General features: G+C 42.2%; 1 protein-coding gene and 1 pseudogene across 5 annotated transcripts in view; one reads left to right on the top strand and one right to left on the bottom strand.

Annotated features, from left to right (window-relative positions):
- The first annotated feature begins 1873 nt into the window (after window positions 1-1873).
- On the top strand, window positions 1874-2216 carry LOC117198234 (60S ribosomal protein L30-like; annotated as a pseudogene).
- A 5765-nt stretch (window positions 2217-7981) lies between these two features.
- UBA2 (ubiquitin like modifier activating enzyme 2) overlaps window positions 7982-18841 on the bottom strand; it is a 31756-nt gene continuing 20896 nt past the window's right edge. For 4 of the 5 annotated variants that reach the window (XM_004284154.3, XM_033413970.2, XM_033413971.2 and 1 more), the window contains 5 exons: window positions 16697-16852; window positions 14944-15040; window positions 12073-12178; window positions 10369-10505; window positions 7982-8842 (listed from right to left, as the gene is read on the bottom strand). In XM_004284154.3, coding sequence (XP_004284202.1) covers window positions 8661-8842; window positions 10369-10505; window positions 12073-12178; window positions 14944-15040; window positions 16697-16852 — 678 coding nt within the window. In that variant the 3' untranslated portion in view covers window positions 7982-8660. Of the gene's footprint in view, window positions 8843-10368; window positions 10506-11008; window positions 11052-12072; window positions 12179-14943; window positions 15041-16696; window positions 16853-18841 lie in introns of those variants that run through there. The other variant, XM_049702941.1, reaches the window with a different exon arrangement.

The raw sequence follows: 18841 nt of genomic DNA, 5'->3' as shown, positions 1-18841 counted from the left end.
GCGGCGGAGCCGCGGTGTCCGCGCTTCGCCGCGAGCTCGGAGGGGCGCGGAGCCTGCGCTGGGCCGCCGGGGCGTGCGGCTTGGAGCTGGCGCTCGAGTGGCGGAGCGGCCAGCTGTGGCGCCGCGGGGCGGGGTGGGGGGGCCCGTGGGCCCGGGCTTCGTTGTGCGCACCGACCGTCGGGCCTCTGGAAGGATCCCGTATCCCCGCGGGCTGAGCTGGAGGCGGCTCCCCCAGTCCCGGCCAGAGAAATATGAGCAGTTGACAAACGTTTCCCACATCCTCCCCCATCTTACTTCCCAGCGTCGCCACGGTTTCAGGCGCTGGGCCGGACAAGTTCGGCCTTGGGCAGAAGCGCTGCACCCATCCGCCCCAGGACACTGGAGGCCACTGCGCGTCTCCAGCAGATGCGACCCCAGGATCTAGCGTGACCCCGAGATCCTAGCGTGTCCCAGGGCCATGTGGCTGCGCACTGGTTTCGGGTGCCCCCACCTGCCTGGTGGGGAAGGCGCCTTGTACTAGGAGCTGGGGCTGGACGGAGACTGGTCCCCAAGGCTGGTCGCCGTTCACAAGCGCCCAAGGCCAGGCGAGGCCGGAAATAGGCCTCGGGCTAAGCCAGGGGGCGGGGAAGCCTCAGTTGTGACCCACGGGCAGTCACCAAGAGATGTGAGGACGCCTCCGTTTTCCAGCACCTGCCCACAGGGGCTTGGGTGAGGCGCCAGTCCTGGGACGGGATAGGGCCTTGTGGCCACATGGTGGGGGAGGGGAACGAGAGGTGAGTAGGGCTTTGTCCCCAAAATACAAGCTACAAAGCCCTTGTCATACATTTCAAACAGCTTGTAGGAAAGAAAAGCAAACCATTATCTGTCAGGGCCTGTGGATCCAGGAAAACAACCTTGAGTGGAAGAGTTCTCATTTCCAGGCACCTCCCTCCTCAGAGAATGCCAGGAAGGCACCCACAGTGTCTCAGGGAACAGGAAGCCTGGATGGGGAATGGTCCCGGTGAAGACTGACCAGGGCTCTGGCCTCAACATTGCTGAGGAGCTCACTGTGGCACATTCTCAGCTGTCAGGGGAGTAGTGTCCGACCCAACTACTCCTCCCCCCTTCCACCTCTCAGAGCTGGAAGAATTCCAACCCCTACAACCCAGGCTGGGGGGTGGGGAGGCACAGGTAGGGGCAAGTGGTTTGGAGGGAGCAAATTTCCGGAGGAGCCATCTGGTGAAAAATGATCTTCCACTCTGAGAAAGGAAAATACATGAAATCAACAGCAAGGTATTATATTTCTCTGATCACATTACCATTTGTAAATGGAGATATTGGCAAGACCGTGGTGTATATTTGTGTATATTTTACTGGTTATGAGTGTAAGTTGGTACATCCTGTCAGAAAGCTGCAGTTTGGTGTTATTAACATCCTCACAAACAAAAACACTCTTGAAAGCAGTCATGTTCCAAGTATCTATTCTAGGCAAGTAATCCCAATGCAGACAACAGTGTACCCACGAAAGTGTTTATCACCTTACTTATGTAATCTAAACAGTCCTACCTAGGATCTCCAGCCTTCTGACAAGGAGCTCAGAGGGAGCTCTCTGCCCTCAAAGGTACTTCTTAAATAACTGTTCCATCCTTTCCTGACCACTTGAGCTTTCAAGACTTAAATAATATACTGGAGTCCAGGGTCAGCTAAAGGACATTACTTACTCTAACAGTAGATAGATAGACAGACAGATAGATAGATAGATAGATAGATAGATAGACAGCATAACAACCACCCACAAACAGGAAGAGAAACAGCCTAAAATATGTTTGCTTTCTCTCTGGCAATCTTGGCAGTTGTTCTTGGCTGGGGGTCGTCCCACACCTAAGACAGGAAGATGGTGGCAGCAAAGATGAAAAAGTTGCCAGAGTCCATCAACTCTAGGCTCCTAATCACTATGAAAAGTGGAAAGTACGGCTGAGGTACAAGCCAACTCTGAAAATGATCAGACAAGGCAGGGCAAAACCAGTCATCCTCCACTGAAATGGAAAACTGGTGTCCATCACTACAGTGGCAATAATATTGAATTGGGCAAAACGGATAGAAAATACTAGAGAGTTCGCACACTGGCTATCATTGATCTAGGTGATTCTGATATAGTTAGAAGCATGCCAAAACAGACTGGTGAAAAGCATGCAAAATTATTCTTTAATAAAATTGGCCAGAACTCATTTAAATAAACAAATAAATAAAATATTCGCTGTTCGGGACTTCCCTGGTGGTGCAGTGGTTAAGAATCTTCCTGCCAATGCAGGGGACACAGGTTCGAGCCCTGGTCCGGGAAGATCCCACATGCCGCGGAGCAACTAAGCCTGTGCACCACAACTACTGAGCCTGTGCTCTAAAGCCCACGAGCCACAACTACTGAAGTCCGCGTGCCTAGAGCCTGTGCTCCACAAGAGAAGCCACTGCAATGAGAAGCCCACACACCACAACAAAGAGTAGCCCCCGCTCACCACAACTAGAGAAAGGCCACGCAGCAAAGACCCAACGCAGCCAAAAACAAATAAATAAAATAAAAAAATATTCGCTGTTCCAACATTAGAATAAAGTACTTCCATGAAGTGGGAAATTCATTAAGCAGTTATTTATAAATACCTTTAAAATATTTAATGATGTGGGGAATCCTACCATCATGCCATTAAGTGGATACAAAGTAGGGTTCAAAAGCACATGTTCTTATCTATACGTTACCTGAATGTGTCCCAGACCCCATCTCCTTTTGTATCCTCAATAAAGGGTGGGTTTTGATCTCAGTTCGCTGGCTTTCTGCCTGAGAAGCACAATGGGGTGCTCTCTGGCCTTTTTCTTCCTGAGTCCAGGGGTGTGCGTAAAAGATGAACAACCAGCGCTCTGGGGGAGATTTGTACAAATGGTCAATTCTAAACTACCAACATGATGTCACTGAACAGACTTGGGAAGAAATGGGTATAATCAGCTCTCGAAAGCTAGTATGAGCTGGCTCCAATGACCACTGCCTGGGTCCCACTGTTGGAGAAAGAAGTTTCACAACAGAACTGCTGGGTCTCTAGTTCTATCATTCTTTCAACCAGAATCTTCTTTGTCTAGACAAACGGACCAACACTCAGGAGGCTAGAACAGGACGTGTTCAATCTAGTCTCACACCAAACCCTGAACCACCATCTTTTCCTTCTAAGGCCCCAGATGCTGATCCTACCCAGACTCTGTCTACACTAATGGTGATTTTTTTTTTTTTTTAAGAGAGCCCATTGTCTCACCTTGTAATGAGACCCCCTTATCTGTCTGTAGTGTCCATATTTTCTGGACCCCAATTATGGACAAAATTCAGTGGTTTTCCCACAGTCTTGGGACACACTCAAATGTCAATCAAATATGGACTAAGTAACTTGGGTTATGAGGGAAGGGGGATGGCATGCAGTCAAACACCATATGGAAGAATCGCTGGGATCCACATTTCTTTCCCTCCCCTCAGCTTACAGCAGTATTTACTTTTATAAAATAATTTTTCCTGGGGAAAGCAGAAGTAATCTTTCACCTAAAGCACACTCGTACCTCTCCCAGCTCAGCACCTAGGGGCCAGTCCTCCCATTAACACACAGCACCAGACCCAAGGTGCATGTTCTGCCTAATCCACTGGGAGTTGTGCCCAAAGGGATTTTTTTCATCCCCTTTTCTGAGGCCCAGTTCTTTCTACCAGATTGAGTCCACCAGCTTCCCCTGGTCCTAGTTCATCCCTTAGGCCTCTCTGGGGGCACAGAAGTTTCAGAGCATTGACCACTAAAGCCATAGATGGTTGGTTCCCCAATCTAAGAATTAGGGTTAGGATCTGACAATTACAGATTGCTTCCTCCATCAGGGAGCAAGTGGCCATCATGGGAGGACCTTCACTTTCCTGCCCTGAAACCTTATTCTGCACTCAGGAATGGGAATTTATGCACAAACTTTACATGGCAAAGACCCCAGCCAGTCTGCATCTCCATGGGGAGGAGCTATTTGGGGATGACCAAATTCCTACAGCCTTTGGAATCACATTTTTGAGAATGAGGTTGGTGTTCATGACTTTCAGTGCTGCTGGAAGCTGCCACTGGGACCAACTGGGAAGCTTGGCAACACACAGGCTGCAGGTCCTCAGATTCTCATTGCTACCTATTGCTGCCTTAAGATGAGAAGATTCGTGCACACCAGCCCTTAGTTTCTTACTGCTTTTAAAGATTTCTACAGGCTGGCAAATTTCGCAAGGTTTTCCAAGAGCAGCATAGTGCAGAGTAGGGATGCAATGTTTATAGAATGAGTGAATGATGGAATGTACAATGCTTACATTCTGAGAAAGTAAATTTCAGAAGATTTATAAAGTAAATCTTGAGGACCTTCTTGGAGCACTATACATTCTAGTAAAATTTTTGCTCAGCCTTTCCTTGTGTAGTAAGTCATCATTTGCTGCAAGATTTAAAATTCTTGGAGACTTTCCTGGTGGCGCAGTGGTTAAGAATCCACCTGCCAATGCAAGGGACACGGGTTCGATCCTGCTCCGGGAAGATCCCACATGCCACAGAGCAACTAAGCCCATGCTCTCCAACTACTGAACCTGTGCTCTAGAGCCTTCGAGCCACAACTACTGAGCCCACATGCCACAACTACTGAAGCCCGCACGCCTAGAGCCCGTGCTCCGCAACAAGAGAAGCCACCGCAATGAGAAGCCCACGCACTGCAACAAAGAGTAGCCCCCACTCGCCGCAACTAGAGAAAGCCCACACACAGCAACAAAGATCCAACGCAGCCAAAAATAATAAATAAATTTATTAAAAAATAAGATAAACTTCTTAAAACTGTTATAGGGAATTCCCTGGCGGTCCAGTGGTTAGGACTCTGTGCTTTCACTGCCGGGGCCGGGTTCCATCCCTGTTTGGGGAACAAAGATCCCTCATGCTGCTTGGCCAAAAAAAATTAAATAAATAAATAAATAAAATGAATATATAAGATATATATATATATACACATGCAAGCACAAAGCAGCATCAGAGCCCTATAGTTCAACGCAGTTTATTTAGTGAGAGCAGTTCAAAAGGAGCTCCCTGTGTGCAGAATGCAAATAATGTATTCCCAGTATGAAAGTGTCTATAGAAATACTTCACTAAATATGTCTTGCAAAACAATCAAATGGATCCTGGTCCTCAGGAACCCTACTTTAAGATGCAAGGAAATGAGAGATCTTCACGACACCTACAAGCCCCAATGACTAGAAACACGTGCCAACAGTTTTTCTTCCCTAATTTCTTTGGGTTTGTAATAGTTTTTGCTTTCTGTATTACCAGAGGCTTAAATTTGCCCATCGTCCTTGGCCATGGGGCAAGTCCCCTTCAGACATATGTGCCATCAATGGGCCATTTTCAGGAACAGGAACATGCACTATGAACCAAACGTTTTCTGGCCGCTTCTAAGTGGCCCTTTAATCTCCTGGGAACAATTTGGTCCTCTTCTTAGTTCTCCGGAGGCTCAAATGAAGACTTCCTCCTAAGTCTCAGCCTAGCGATACGGACGAGCAAAGCTGATTTCATCAATGCCAACCCAGGAATCGCTGTAACACTTTCTCATTCCATCTGATATTTTTAATAATCTTTATTACCTTTCTGACTTCAATCATAGGATATACTCAATACGAAACTTGAAAAAGAGACAGGCACTAAAGAAAAATACAGAATATATATCTCCACTTTTACTATGAGTTTTCAGAGAAAAGTTAGATGGCAGAGTGAACAACGTATATAGGCTCCATCTATATTCAATGTTAATTTTGCTTTTTTTTCTTCCGGTATTATTTGCTGAGCCATTTAAAAGTTGTAGGTATTTTGAGCTTCATCTCTAATGTCACAATAAGGACAATGGCCTATATAAGAACATTACCATAGCTACGAAAATAATTCCATTATCACCTAACTTATTCCACTTTCAAATTTCTAATTGTCACAAGAATTGTCATTTATTTTGCACTTGAGTTCTAGAATATCACACATTCTATACTTGTCCAATTATTTCCTCTAAATGTTTAATTTGTTCCTGTACCCCTTCTACTTCCTGTCAGTTGGAAGTCTAGATGCTATATATGTTACTTTTTTCGGGGGGTGCCTAGGTGGTGTTGTGTTCTTTAAATCAACATCTCATCAGTAAGCACATACCAGGTTGTCCCATTAGTGATGCTAGGTTTGATCACTTGATTACAGTGATGACAGATCAGTCCATTGTCAAGACTGAGCTTTTTCCTTTCACGAGTTTTTTATACAGCAACATTTGAGCACTCTGCAAAGGTTCTGTTCTCAGGAGCCTTTTACTAAAGGTTTTGATATCCACTGATGATCTTTGCCTGATTAGTTATTTCGTTAATGGTTCAGGCTCTATATTAAAACACTGAATCCTTTCATGGTACATGCCAAGTACGTGGAATGATCTTTGGGACAATGAACTCTCTAGGTAAACTTGAGTCGCCAGACTGCTCCCAATGAGGCTGGAAGATGGTTTGTCAGACTGTATTTCAGGCTGGAGCTGCCAGGGATACACTATTGTGGAGCCTTGCTTCCAGCCCGCCCACTAAGAAGACCCATGTGGGAAAACCATGAATACAAGGCCAGATCTAAAGTATCTCCACTCTCCAGGGACATGGGAGCAGCTTGAATCTTAGTCTAGTTAAACAAGACACTGCAGTCAGACCTGCTTTGCTGGTAAACCCAGATTTTATAAAAACAAGTAGAAAACGGACAGAAACTGCTGGAAAAGTGGTCACAGAGTTGTTGCAAAGATGACCACCACTGCTCTGCCAAGATAGAAACACACCTCTACAGATCAAACAGGCGTTTAACGCCACATACGTTCAAACGGGAAAGAGAAAACCAAAGAACGTACACAACCTGCCAGAAATACACTGTTGACAATTGTGTCTAAAAAGGCAGGGTGAAGGGTGAGGTTTTAAGGAATGGAGAGACTTTCAAATCTGGAGAGCTCTTCGGAATGCAAAATTTCAAAATGGGAGTTGATCGTCAGGGACCAACCAGTTAATAACCAAAACTTGCTTCTGAGAGGTGGTATTCCAGAATATCTCATTTTTATCTGTTACACAGCTCTGTAATTTTGACATTTATTTTTCTGGAGGAAAATGAAACCTCCAAAAAAATCTAGAGGCCAAGTGAACCTCACAGGGTCATAGAGTTGTGGGTGGGAACCTAGCCTGCTTGTAGTTGTCGTATCTGAAGAACGGAAGTCGGTTCATCCTGGAGGCGTCAAGCAGCATGCTCCTGCGGGCTGAGTCTTGCTCGCCACGATTTTTCTGAAGGCTTTGATTACATGATGAATTTACAAATGACAGAGACGAGGAGTAAGCTGGATGGCAGAGTAAGAATTACACAAAGTGGAACAATACAGAGAATTATCAACTTGAAATTTGGCTGACTGTGGCCAAAAATACCAAAGGCAGAGAGGTACAGAACTGGGCAAACAGCTTCATGGGTTTCTGTTACCCAAAAACTCCAGGCACATCTGTGTGACAGCGGCCTAAAGGCCAAGGCCTTCCGAGGTCCGAGACAGAGATGTGAGTACTGCCCCTTCAGCACTGGTGTGGTCACATCTGCTGGCCAGAGTTGGGTCCTGAATGGTACAATGCAAGAAGGGATTTGGATGACCTGGGGACAACCCAGAGTGGAGGAAAGGCTTTCCCCGTGGAGTCTCAAATCGAAGGCTCCAAGTTACTGGGACCGAGCAAAGATCACTTAAACGTTCTCAACAGAAGGCCAACTGTTTACAATCCGAATGGCATTAAAAGCTTTCTTTCAGAACATACTCACCTGTGGTAAACAGCAGAGGTCTTGTAACCTCCACGTCCGTTTCTGAGTTAATTTTCTAAAAGCAAAGAATATAGCATGCCTGCAGCAAATACAACGTACAAACCCGGCAGAAACGTGAACTGTGCAGGCATGTATAACAAGTATGCAGATGCCATTTATTTGGTCCATAAGTACAGTATAGTCGTATTTGAGTTTTACAAAACATCAAATATAAATAACCTGAAACTGGAACAATACACAAAATTGGCTTCTTACACAGACATACCAGGCAGTACAAGCTGAAAACTTGAGTAAATTAACAACTGTTTTACATTAATATACATAGTGCCAGTTAACATTTAAAAACAAGTTTCAATGCATAGCACTCGATACTTCTTTGAATCTGTTTCAGTCAATTAAGAGTATGAAAATGGTTAGATCTAGGCTAAAAATAATTCTTCTTCTAACCAAAAATAAAGGCATAATATTTATAACCAGGTATCAACTTTACTAAACCACAATATTGTAAAACTGTTAAATGATACCTAAGGGTATTTACATTAAAAAGGCAACATGCATTGTGTTGTTCCATCTCATGACTGGTTATGCACACACTTTGTTCAAAGGGTTTTAAAACTATATTCCTACTTTCAATACAGCATACTGCAATGTTTCTAATAGTTCTAGCAAAATGAATGCTTTCAAAGGGAGCAGAATCATCTTCAAGTCACTGGTGCCAATTTTTTCCCTTTGGAACAAAGGACATAACAAATAACCTGGTTCTGCCCAGAAGGCCTACTGCAGTGAGAGGGTTCTGTTCAGAGGCATTTCCGTTCAATCTAATGCTATAACATCATCAAGCTCCTCTGTCTGCTCTGTGCGTGACTTTTTCGCACTGACATTCTCTTTCTCATCTAATTTCCTCTTGCGACTTCTTTCTTCTTCACTGATGTCGGCATTATTTGAGGGACCTTCTTCATCCGAATCAACTATGAGCACATCATCTTGCTCTTGTGCTTATTTCAGAAAAAAAGGGAAAAAATGGTTAAAAGTGGGGGGTTACTAGCAGCTCACTAAAATTTTACGTATGTGAAAAACTAACTCTTCTAATACACACCAAACTTTAGAATGGCTACCCTTAGGACCTTGGCTTTACACATTACATATTTCCGTAGTGTTTTAATGTTTTCTGTTACAAGCACCTCTTTCTTTTTTAATCAAAACAAAAATTTTCACAAGCATTATATAATTCAAAGGAATTGTTACAGTTCCTTGTTTCTACTTCTCCAACAGAAAAGAGGAGGGTGAATATCCTAATATTCGCAGCAGTGGTAGTAATAAACAACAACATATACATAGCACTTACAACGTGCCAGGAACTGTTCTGAGCACTTCACATATACAACTCATTTAATCATCACAACCACCGTATAAAGAAGATAACATTATTATCCATTTTCCAGAAAAGGAAACTGAGGCAGAGGCTTGCCCACGGTCACACAGTAGCAGAGGATGAGGTCAGGATTCAAACCTGCAGAGTGGGGCTCTACAGTGTATGCTCTTAACCCTACACTACGGTTGGTTTTGTGTCACCCATCTCCCACCACTGCACTAAATCAAAGGCAGAACACCTACCTTACTCATTGCTAGAGCCTCCAAAACCTATCCACAGCAGTGCATCAATAAATGCACATTTTGAATTATGATTTTTGAAAAACTACCAGTCCTTTCCTTAAAGGAGGATGATGAACCTTTCTATTTTCAGAGGGGGGAAAAGGTCATGAACCCATGGCCCACACACTCTGGACTACCTCAAAGTCCATCTTTACAACTCTCAGAGAACATGAAAACCAAGGAACCACCATATTCCAAAGAACACCAAAGACCCAGGGTCAAAGAAATGAAAACAAGTGAAAAAGTAGTAACGAGAGACTGTGAGAGTGAGAGTGAGAGTGAGAGTGAGAGTGAGAGAGAGAGAGAGAGAGAGAGAGAGAGAGAGAGAGAGAGAGAGAGAGAGAGTTGGGGTGGGGTGAGGCAGGTAGTAAACGTTTACATTAGAGCACAGTAAAGCACCAACACTGAACACCCAGGAAAAGAAAGCTTCTGGTGCACTTTACCGAAGTCACACTGGTTCTGAGAAAACTGTGAAATGCTAAAATGTTATACTTACCAAGCATCTGTTCACTCAAAATAGTTAGATGCACTGATTTACTGCCCCTACGAACAGGCATACAAAATCCAAAACTACTACTACTAAGAATGAACCATCTTTCTACACCAGTAAACTGACATTTCCAGTCGTAAAAACAAACGAACAAAAAAATAAAGTGTCTATTTTCCATAAAAATTTTACCCAGTCTTAAATATCTTCATGGTTCATACATTCAAAGCTTCATTAAAACAATGCCAAACCAACACACACCTCTAGTAGTCCTACGGAGTTCTACTTTATGGTCAACATTCATAAAATAATCAGTTTGTTCTAAATAGTCGTGCTTGGTGGGTAAATTAACAACCTGCTGGCCGGGGGGCCATGACTCACCTGTGGATGTGGAAGGCTGAGCTCCATCGTCACTGCCATTGGTTATGCTTTTGGCAGCATCTTCAGCTTGCTTGGGCCCCACTTTTTCTGGGGCATCACCAACAACTTCAAATTCAACATCCTTTCCTAGGTCTTCACTGTAAGAGAACCATGTACTATAACACTGGACCACTGCTATACTACTTACAAAAGCAAAGGCACACCAGACAGAAACTGTCCTCAAAGCTCAAAAAGTGTATACTACGTACACACCAAATATTTGGATTCTGATTTTCAAAGAGTTTTAAAAAAGACTATAATAGATTTTTATGATAATTCAAAACTCTAATTCAAATGGTCAATAACATCACACTTTCAATTCAGGGAAAGGGTTTTTTAAAAAAACGTTAAGTAACTTTTATTGCTAAAGCAGAAAATGAGTTGAAAACTGTGAGGCCTGATGTAATTCTTAGGCATTATTTCTTCAGCTACTAGGTGAAAAGATTCTATACACTGTACTCTGATCTTGACCAGAGTAATTTAGTGTTTGGGGGTAGAGTTACATGGATTCTCGGTTTTCTCCCCATCTTTACAGGCAGCACCCTGCTTTTGTAATGAGTTCCCAAAAACATGTATAAAAGTTTAATGCATGAAAGTCAAACAAAAGACTTACATGTTATAAGGGGGGTTCTGTTCCCAGAGAGCTAAAAAATATGATAAAAAAAACCCTAATTATGCCTCCTTTTTTAGACACCATGTGATATATTTCCATTTTATTGTACATGTCCTTTCACAACTGAACACAAGCACACCACTAACATCCAACTGGTGTCTAATCGAGGCCAGATATCACTCCCTAGCGATATCTACCTTTCACTCAATTGTCTCATTTTATACTAATAACCCACATTCAGTTTTTCCTGTCATTTTATGCTTTTTATAAACTAAGTATATATATAATACTCTCCAAACAACTACACAAGTTCTAAATGTTTGGATATATAGATAGCAACATTGGCAAAAAACATGTGGATGCAGGTGGCAGCCTTTGCATTTTGTTAGATGCTACCTAAAGTAATGAGTCAGGGTGCAGTTTAAGGGTAGCAACGAGCATGTTACCTCATTCAGCAGATAAACACACCAAAGTGGAGGACCATCTGTATTTAAATTGTGTTACATATGTGCAAATATCCTGTAACGCAAGCACTTTGGATGCTTTTTTATAAAGTGGGCAGGATATAAAATCAAATAAAAAGAAAAAAATACATGACCCAGGAATCTATATAGGATAAATTTTAATGCTCTCTTGTTACTGTTCCAGATCACAATGAAATACTTGTTTTATGGGAGAAATATTTCTTTCTTCCAAATCATCTTTAAAACTAATTAAAATTTTTTATTCTAGTTCAATTATCAAAATGAATGCACCCTTGTTTATAACTATTCAAACACCTGAATTTCTACCCTCTCTAGGTCTTTCTGATCAGCCACCACTGATGAGTTAGTTAACCCTTAAACATTTCTTGCTTATCCCTTTTCTTTCTGGATTCTCAGATTTTTCTGTAGGTCAAACCTCAGGGAACTTAGCGGCCAACTTGAGCATATACATGGTGCAGCTTCAAATGAACAGTAAGGTTTAAAGGTAAGAAAACATTTTCTCTCCACTTTATCTTAAGTTTGTATATTCAAATAACTTCTTACACTTAAAATATTAATAGTTCCTACCTATGAAGGATGTTGATCAATAAAGTGTAGTCCTGAAGGAAGTCGTCTGCTTGAAGCCGGCTCCCATTTCTAATTCCAAATTCTGATAACTTCTTGTGATTATTAGCTAGAAAATTTGAAAGAAATTTAGATGCTTTAGTTATATGTCCGTGGAGCAGTCACTTTAATTTTTTAAAGGTAAACCCCCTGCTATAAGCTGAACTCTATCTCCCAAAAATTCATACACTGAAGCTCTAACACCAGTGCCTCAGAATGTGGCTATACTTCGAGACAGTGCTTTTTAAAGAGGTGATTAAGTTAAAATGAGGCTGTTGGAGTGGACCCTAATCCAATCTAATTGGTATCCTTAGAAGAAGCCAAGGCGGGAGGCCTCAGGAGAAACCAAACCCATCAACTCCCCCCACCCTCCCAACACTTTGATCTTAAGAGTTCTAGCCTACAGAAATAGGAGAAAATAAATGTTATTTAAGTCCTTGTCTGTGTATTTTGATATGGCAGCCCTAGTAAACTAGTCCACTAAAGTATTACTCACTTAGCTACTCAGCCCTGAAAACTTAACTACCAAAATTACTTCAAGGGAATCGAACTGTGAGAAGTTCTGAGAACCTTCTCCCCTTGAAACCAAATTAATCTGGAATTCTACAGGAGTCAGTGACAACTTTTAGAATTGTTCAAAATATACTCTATTTCTAAAGAGGTTATCCACAGAAATGCCAACAAACTACTTTTAGCAAATCTTACAATTCAGAAGTATGAGGAAACTTTATTTCAATGAATTTTTCAACATAAATTTTCAACATTTCTCAATGGACAGACAGCAGGGTCTCCAAAAACTAATAATTCCAACTTAGTTCTCTCTTCCACATGTCATTTCTGCTTCATTTGAATATCCCCAGCATGTAGCCCACCATGCTTAGCATCTACTAGCACTCAATAAGCCTTTGCTACATGGATTATAAATACTCCAATGAAGAACAATCTCTCCAACCAAACTTTTGGTGTCACCACCTCCTCCTACCTATTCTAGGGCCATCCTGCCTTAACTATCCTTTCTCTCCTGCATGTTCAAATGCTCCTCTCTCCTGACCTGTAAAAGCACTCAAGTTTCATTTACAAACTGCTTCCTCATTTAGCTGCCAATTTACACTCTCCCCTCACAACACTCAGTCAGCTTTACTGAGTATCTGCTCTGTGTCTACAGACTGTGTATAACCTGTTGACCTATAGCCACCATGCCTGGCACATACTAAGTAAACTGTATTTTAAATTCTACTTACGTTTAAATTTACATAATTTTTTTACATAATCTAATAATCTTTTGCGTTCTTAGTTTTTATTTCTTATTTTACCTTTTTAGTCTCCCTGGAATGTCTCTGGAAAATAGTTTCTATCCAGACTTCCATCTCCAAGCCCTTTCACACTCACTAAAACGCCTCAGCCCAACATGTTCAAAAGGGAACCCAGTCACTGAGCATTCTATCCTGGTGAATTAGCATCACCTCTGAAGCCAGAGTCTTGGCAACAGTTCTGTCCAAGCCTAACAATGTTACTCTTCTTCACCTGTGCTCTAAATTCTGCCTCTGCAAATCTCAAATCTGCCATTTGCTTCTGCCTTAGTAAAAATCCCTCACTTCCCTCCATTTTTTTCTGACTCCCTGCCTCTACTCTTACATCCTTATCTCACCCCCCTGCAGATTATGTATTACTTCCCTGCTTAAACCCTGGTGGGAGCAGGATACTGGGGGAGGAGGAAGACAAACAGACATTACACATATGACACAGCGAATCCTCCAGCTGCACAGTCACTGCCAACCCCCACAGCACCCCACCTTCCAGTGAAACAAAATACCTGGCCATTTCTAAAGCTTTTACATTGCTTCATAAGTTTATGCCTTTGTAGATGCTGTTCATTCTGCCCAAATGCAGACTCTCCCCCCTCAGCTCTTCTTCAAGAACTGGCCCATGAGTCCTCTTTCTCCTGGGACACCCCACCCCCTCCCCGACCCTCCTTTTACAAAGCTTCAATTCAAACTTTGTACACTTTCTCTCTATAGTATTTCTTAGACGGCACTAAATCTACTTGTTGATAATCCCTCCTCTCCTTCTAGGCTGTAAGCACTTCAAGCCAGGGACAATTATCTTATTCATCTTTGAATTACGAATATCTATGACTATGCCTGCAATACAGAAGGACTCCAAACATATTTGAATAAATGCTCTCTCACCCTCAGTAGCACAAGTATTTTGTGGAAAAGGACCACATTTAAGCCACTGAGATTCTTGACCAGTTTCCATTTTTAAGGTCCTAGCCTTTAAAAGAGACAGATGGCTAGAATGGGGCTTAAATATTCAACTAGACTCTTAAAACAGATTATGACCCAGCCAAAACGCAACCTCCAATTACTCATGACCTAATATCTCCAAATTTCTTAACAAGGAGCTATAGCCAAAAAGAATCCTGACACTCCCCGTCAGGACAAATGAGGTGTGGGAACTTCTAAGTCCAATCAGATTGACCAGTGTGGTCTGAAGGAGGCATAACCACAACACAATTCTCACTTGGAAAGCTTAAACAGAAACTAATGCATTACACCTTATATAACAAATACATTAACAAAAGGGATGAACTGCTTAAACTTCCGAAAAGGAAAGCCAAGAAAACCAAAACTGGGCACTGATTTCAGCAATACTCTCTGCTCTATATCACGAGCAGGCTATCAAGGCTTCCCCACTCTTGGACAAACATCACCCCTGTCAGCTGAGGTACTGAGTACCATATGTAGTGAACGGATAAACTAACATGCACTCCTTCACACAGGCAGTCTGCATCCAAATGAGGGGGAGTGAACACAGGCCATGTATAATAAGTACCTTCTGTCTCTCCCTCTTCTGAAGATATTAGGATTGTTCCTTTTCCATCTTCAATTTGGACATCTGGTGCTACCATAGCAAATTTTTCTTTCACTATCTATAAGGAAAAAAAAGATTCAAAATATTAACATATGGAATTAAAGACCATAAAAAGCCTAGACTTTTTTTTTCATAAAGGCTCTTAACTTTCCCCTTCCATTGGAAATGAGCCAAGTTGCTCTTCAAGGTACCTTAGGGCAAGCAGGAAAGCAATGGGAATGTACCCAATTATCTCATGCCCATGTTCCACCCCCATGTTTGACCACTGATAAAGATCAGGTAAAACTTCCTCCAGATGGGGACTGAGAACTCCTTGGCTGGCTCTTGGTATTTTGTCGTTCCCAGCAGATTAGGTACTAAGCTAGACACTTGACATATTTTATCTTAGTCTCTATTCCAAACCCGTACTGACAGATGTTTTATAGGTGAAATATTTCTCATCAATCTGATTCTCAGATAAACAGTCTTCCCCTTCCCAAGTTCCATCTCTAAATTCAGAGACGGATCAGGAGTGATAATACTATTAAATTCTACCTGATCCTATAAAACAAACAAATAAACAGAAAAACCAAACAATGGAGGAACTCTCTAAAGGTCCAATAGTGGAATTACCTTTAGCTCAAGAATGAGTAGATACCAACTATAATCGTTTCTTTCCTAAGAAGGAAGATGGGGCAACCACCCTCCAGTATATCAAGTCCTGCTGCTTCCCCATCCAAAACATAAGCTCAAATCAACCCGCCCTCTGTAACCATTTCTGGGAGAAAGGCCATTCATTCTCAAGCAGCCATTAGGGCCACGAAGGTCTACTCCCCCATGTCAGGAGATATATAAATATGTAGCACCATGATGGACATAATCAGAGGAACTATCTGAAATGATCCCCAAAGTGTGAAGTGGAACCCATTCAGGCCATTTTTTTTTTTTTTTTTTTTTTTTTTTTGCGGTATGCGGACCTCTCACTGTTGTGGCTTCTCCCTTTGTGGAGCACAGGCTCTGGACGCACAGGCTCAGTGGCCATGGCTCACGGGCCCAGCCGCCCCGCGGCATGTGGGATCTTCCCGGACTGGGGCACGAACCCGTGTCCCCTGCATCAGCAGGCGGACTCTCAACCACTGCGCCACCAGGGAAGCCCCAGGCCATTTTTTAAATCTTTCCTAATTTAAAAAAAACTAGGAGGAACTGAAGGACCAAGCTATAGAACCAGACCATATCCTAACCCTCCATTTCTCACTCCAGAGCTCTACAGGTGAATCCAAGTGTGCAAACGATGCACCTTCTCAGGGACTAACTTAACATACCAGAATCAGGACCGTCACTAGATCACGTAAGGATACCTCCTATCTGCCAAGAAAATACAGAATTTACACACTGCCTGAGAAACAAAGAACTTGCTTACTAAGATACTGTCCACCAATGTACCACCTGTGCTCCATATTCTAGCCAAAAACACCTATTCCCTTCTGGGATGTGAAGCACATATTCTGGAACCACAGACAGGAAAGACAACAGGACCCAGATGGTAAAACAACCCAGGATACCAGAGCAACACACCTCAGTAATTAGGGTAATTATCTGGCTTTTAGTTTGTTATCACAGTAACACTGTAAAAGGCAAAAGGGGACTTGTTTTTTCTTATAAAAAGAAAAATGAACAACCTTTCTTATAAAAAGAAAAATGAACAACCAGGAAGAGAACTAGGTCCTGCATTTACCTTATCTTGTAAGGTGAGAACAGTCACTTTATGGACGTTCAGCCGCACAGTCACCTCTGGCTTGCTGGCACATACGTAACAATTAGGGTTGGGAGGATCCAGTGCACAAGGCACAAGGAGCTTCTTTCTTGGGTTTGGTTGTTTATTCAAAAAAATCTTTGGGGAAAAAAAAAACACAAGCAAAAATCAGAAATTTGAGTCATAATTCATATATCATACAGTGTTCACTTAAATACTCCCTTCCAGAAGGAAAATCAAGACCTTTTGTTTTTTTTTAAAAAAAGTTTGAGTATGTACTTATTTATTTATGGCTGTGTTGGGTCTTCATTGCTGCGTGCGGGCTTCCTCTAGTTGTGGCGAGCGGGGCCTACTCTTCATTGTGGTGGCTTCTCTTGTTGCGGAGCATGGGCTCTAGGCATGTGGGCTTCAGCAGTGGTGGAACGTGGGCTCAGTAGTTGTGGCTCGCGAGTTCTAGAGCGCAGGCTCAGCAGTTGTAGCACACAGGCTTAGCTGCTCCATGGCATGTGGGATCTTCCCAGACCAGGGCTTGAACCCGCGTTCCCTGCATTGGCAGGCAGATTCTTAACCCATGCGCCACCAGGGAAGTCCCAAAACCTTGTTAAGAGACTGATTTTTCCAACCTTCTTTTTAAATTAGCTACCTTGTAAATAAGGCTGAGCTTACTGAAAAGAAATCTCCATGTACTGAAGACTCTATATAGACTATTCTGCAAACTAATTTGGCATGAATAAGGGCCTAACCATACTTGTCTCTGGTACCATCATTAAATCAGTTTCGGGGTTCCTTCCTAGTGGTTATTCTTATCAACTTTAAGCCAACTTCTAACAAGACCAATAAACTAATTTCTCTAATTAATGATAATGCTTTCGTAGATATATGGAACAAATGTGCTGCCTTTTTTTCAAATTTTCAGATGACTATGATATTAACATTTACATAATAAAAGGAAAAATAATGTATGTCTGGCCCTATTACTATTTCCCTAATACGCAAACAAAAAAATAGTAAGAACCAAGGGGGAAAAAAAAAAAAACTGCACTGAAGTTACAAATGTCAGAACATTGGAAACTGATACACAAATTCTCATCGTGCAATTACCATGTAGTATGGTATCTGCTAAGATGAATTAACTCTAAAGAAGAACCCCATCAATTCCCCGAAGCTTAAAGAAGTAAATCCCTTGACAGGCATTAAGTGCTAGGAAGAGCCCTACTGTAGCCTCTCCCCACAATAAATACTAGGCATATACATTTGTACTGTCAGGGCTGGAAGCAGGGTACAATGACAGAACAGACTTATTTGATCTTGATCTTCACTGGGAAGGTAGAAATGAACAGTAATAAAAACAATTGCTAACACTACTAATACTCAGGCTAACACTATTATTAATCTATCCTGGCATTCATTTATAAATGTGAACAAATGAAGCCCGGACATACAGGTATCATTAGCCCAAGAGAAGAAGAGAGATAAGAAAGCAAAGAAATGGAAAGGATGTTACAGAACAAAGTAGACACTTGTTCAGGCTGCTATAAAAAGGTAGAAATCAAAAAATATATAGTTCTTATAAATTAAAAACATGACAACCAAAATAAAAATTTAAATAGAAAACTGAACCTAGATGGCAGGTTCACTGATCATATGAGTCTACATTCCCTCACCCTGAAATTTCACGGAAACAGTAAAAGGTATTTTAAGAGTGCATTAATAATGGCACTGGGTGCCTTCCCTGGTGGCCCAGTGGTTAAGAATCTGCCTGCCAATGCAGGGGACATGGGTTCAAGCCCTGATCCTAGAGCCCGTGCTCCGCAACAAGAGAGAAACCACCGCAATGAGAGGCCCATGCACTGCAATGAGAAGTGACCCCCGCTCGCCGCAACTAGAGAAAGCCCGTGCACACAGCAACGAAGACCCAATGCAGCCATAAATAAATGAGTAACTAAAATTTTAAAGACTAAATAAATAAAATTAAACACAAAATCCTCTCTGAAGAAACACACCTTCAACAGGTCCTTAAAGAATTATCACAGATATAGTTTTAACAAATACTAATTGTTTTTTTAAAAAATCATGTATCACATAAGCAAACAAAACACTATGAGAGAGATCTAGCAGATGACTGTA

The sequence above is a fragment of the Orcinus orca genome, chromosome 20 (assembly GCF_937001465.1).
Source record: "Orcinus orca chromosome 20, mOrcOrc1.1, whole genome shotgun sequence".
Classification (NCBI taxonomy): Eukaryota; Metazoa; Chordata; class Mammalia; order Artiodactyla; family Delphinidae; genus Orcinus; species Orcinus orca.
Note: the sequence above shows the minus strand (reverse complement) of the source record. Positions and strands in the feature narration are given on the sequence as shown.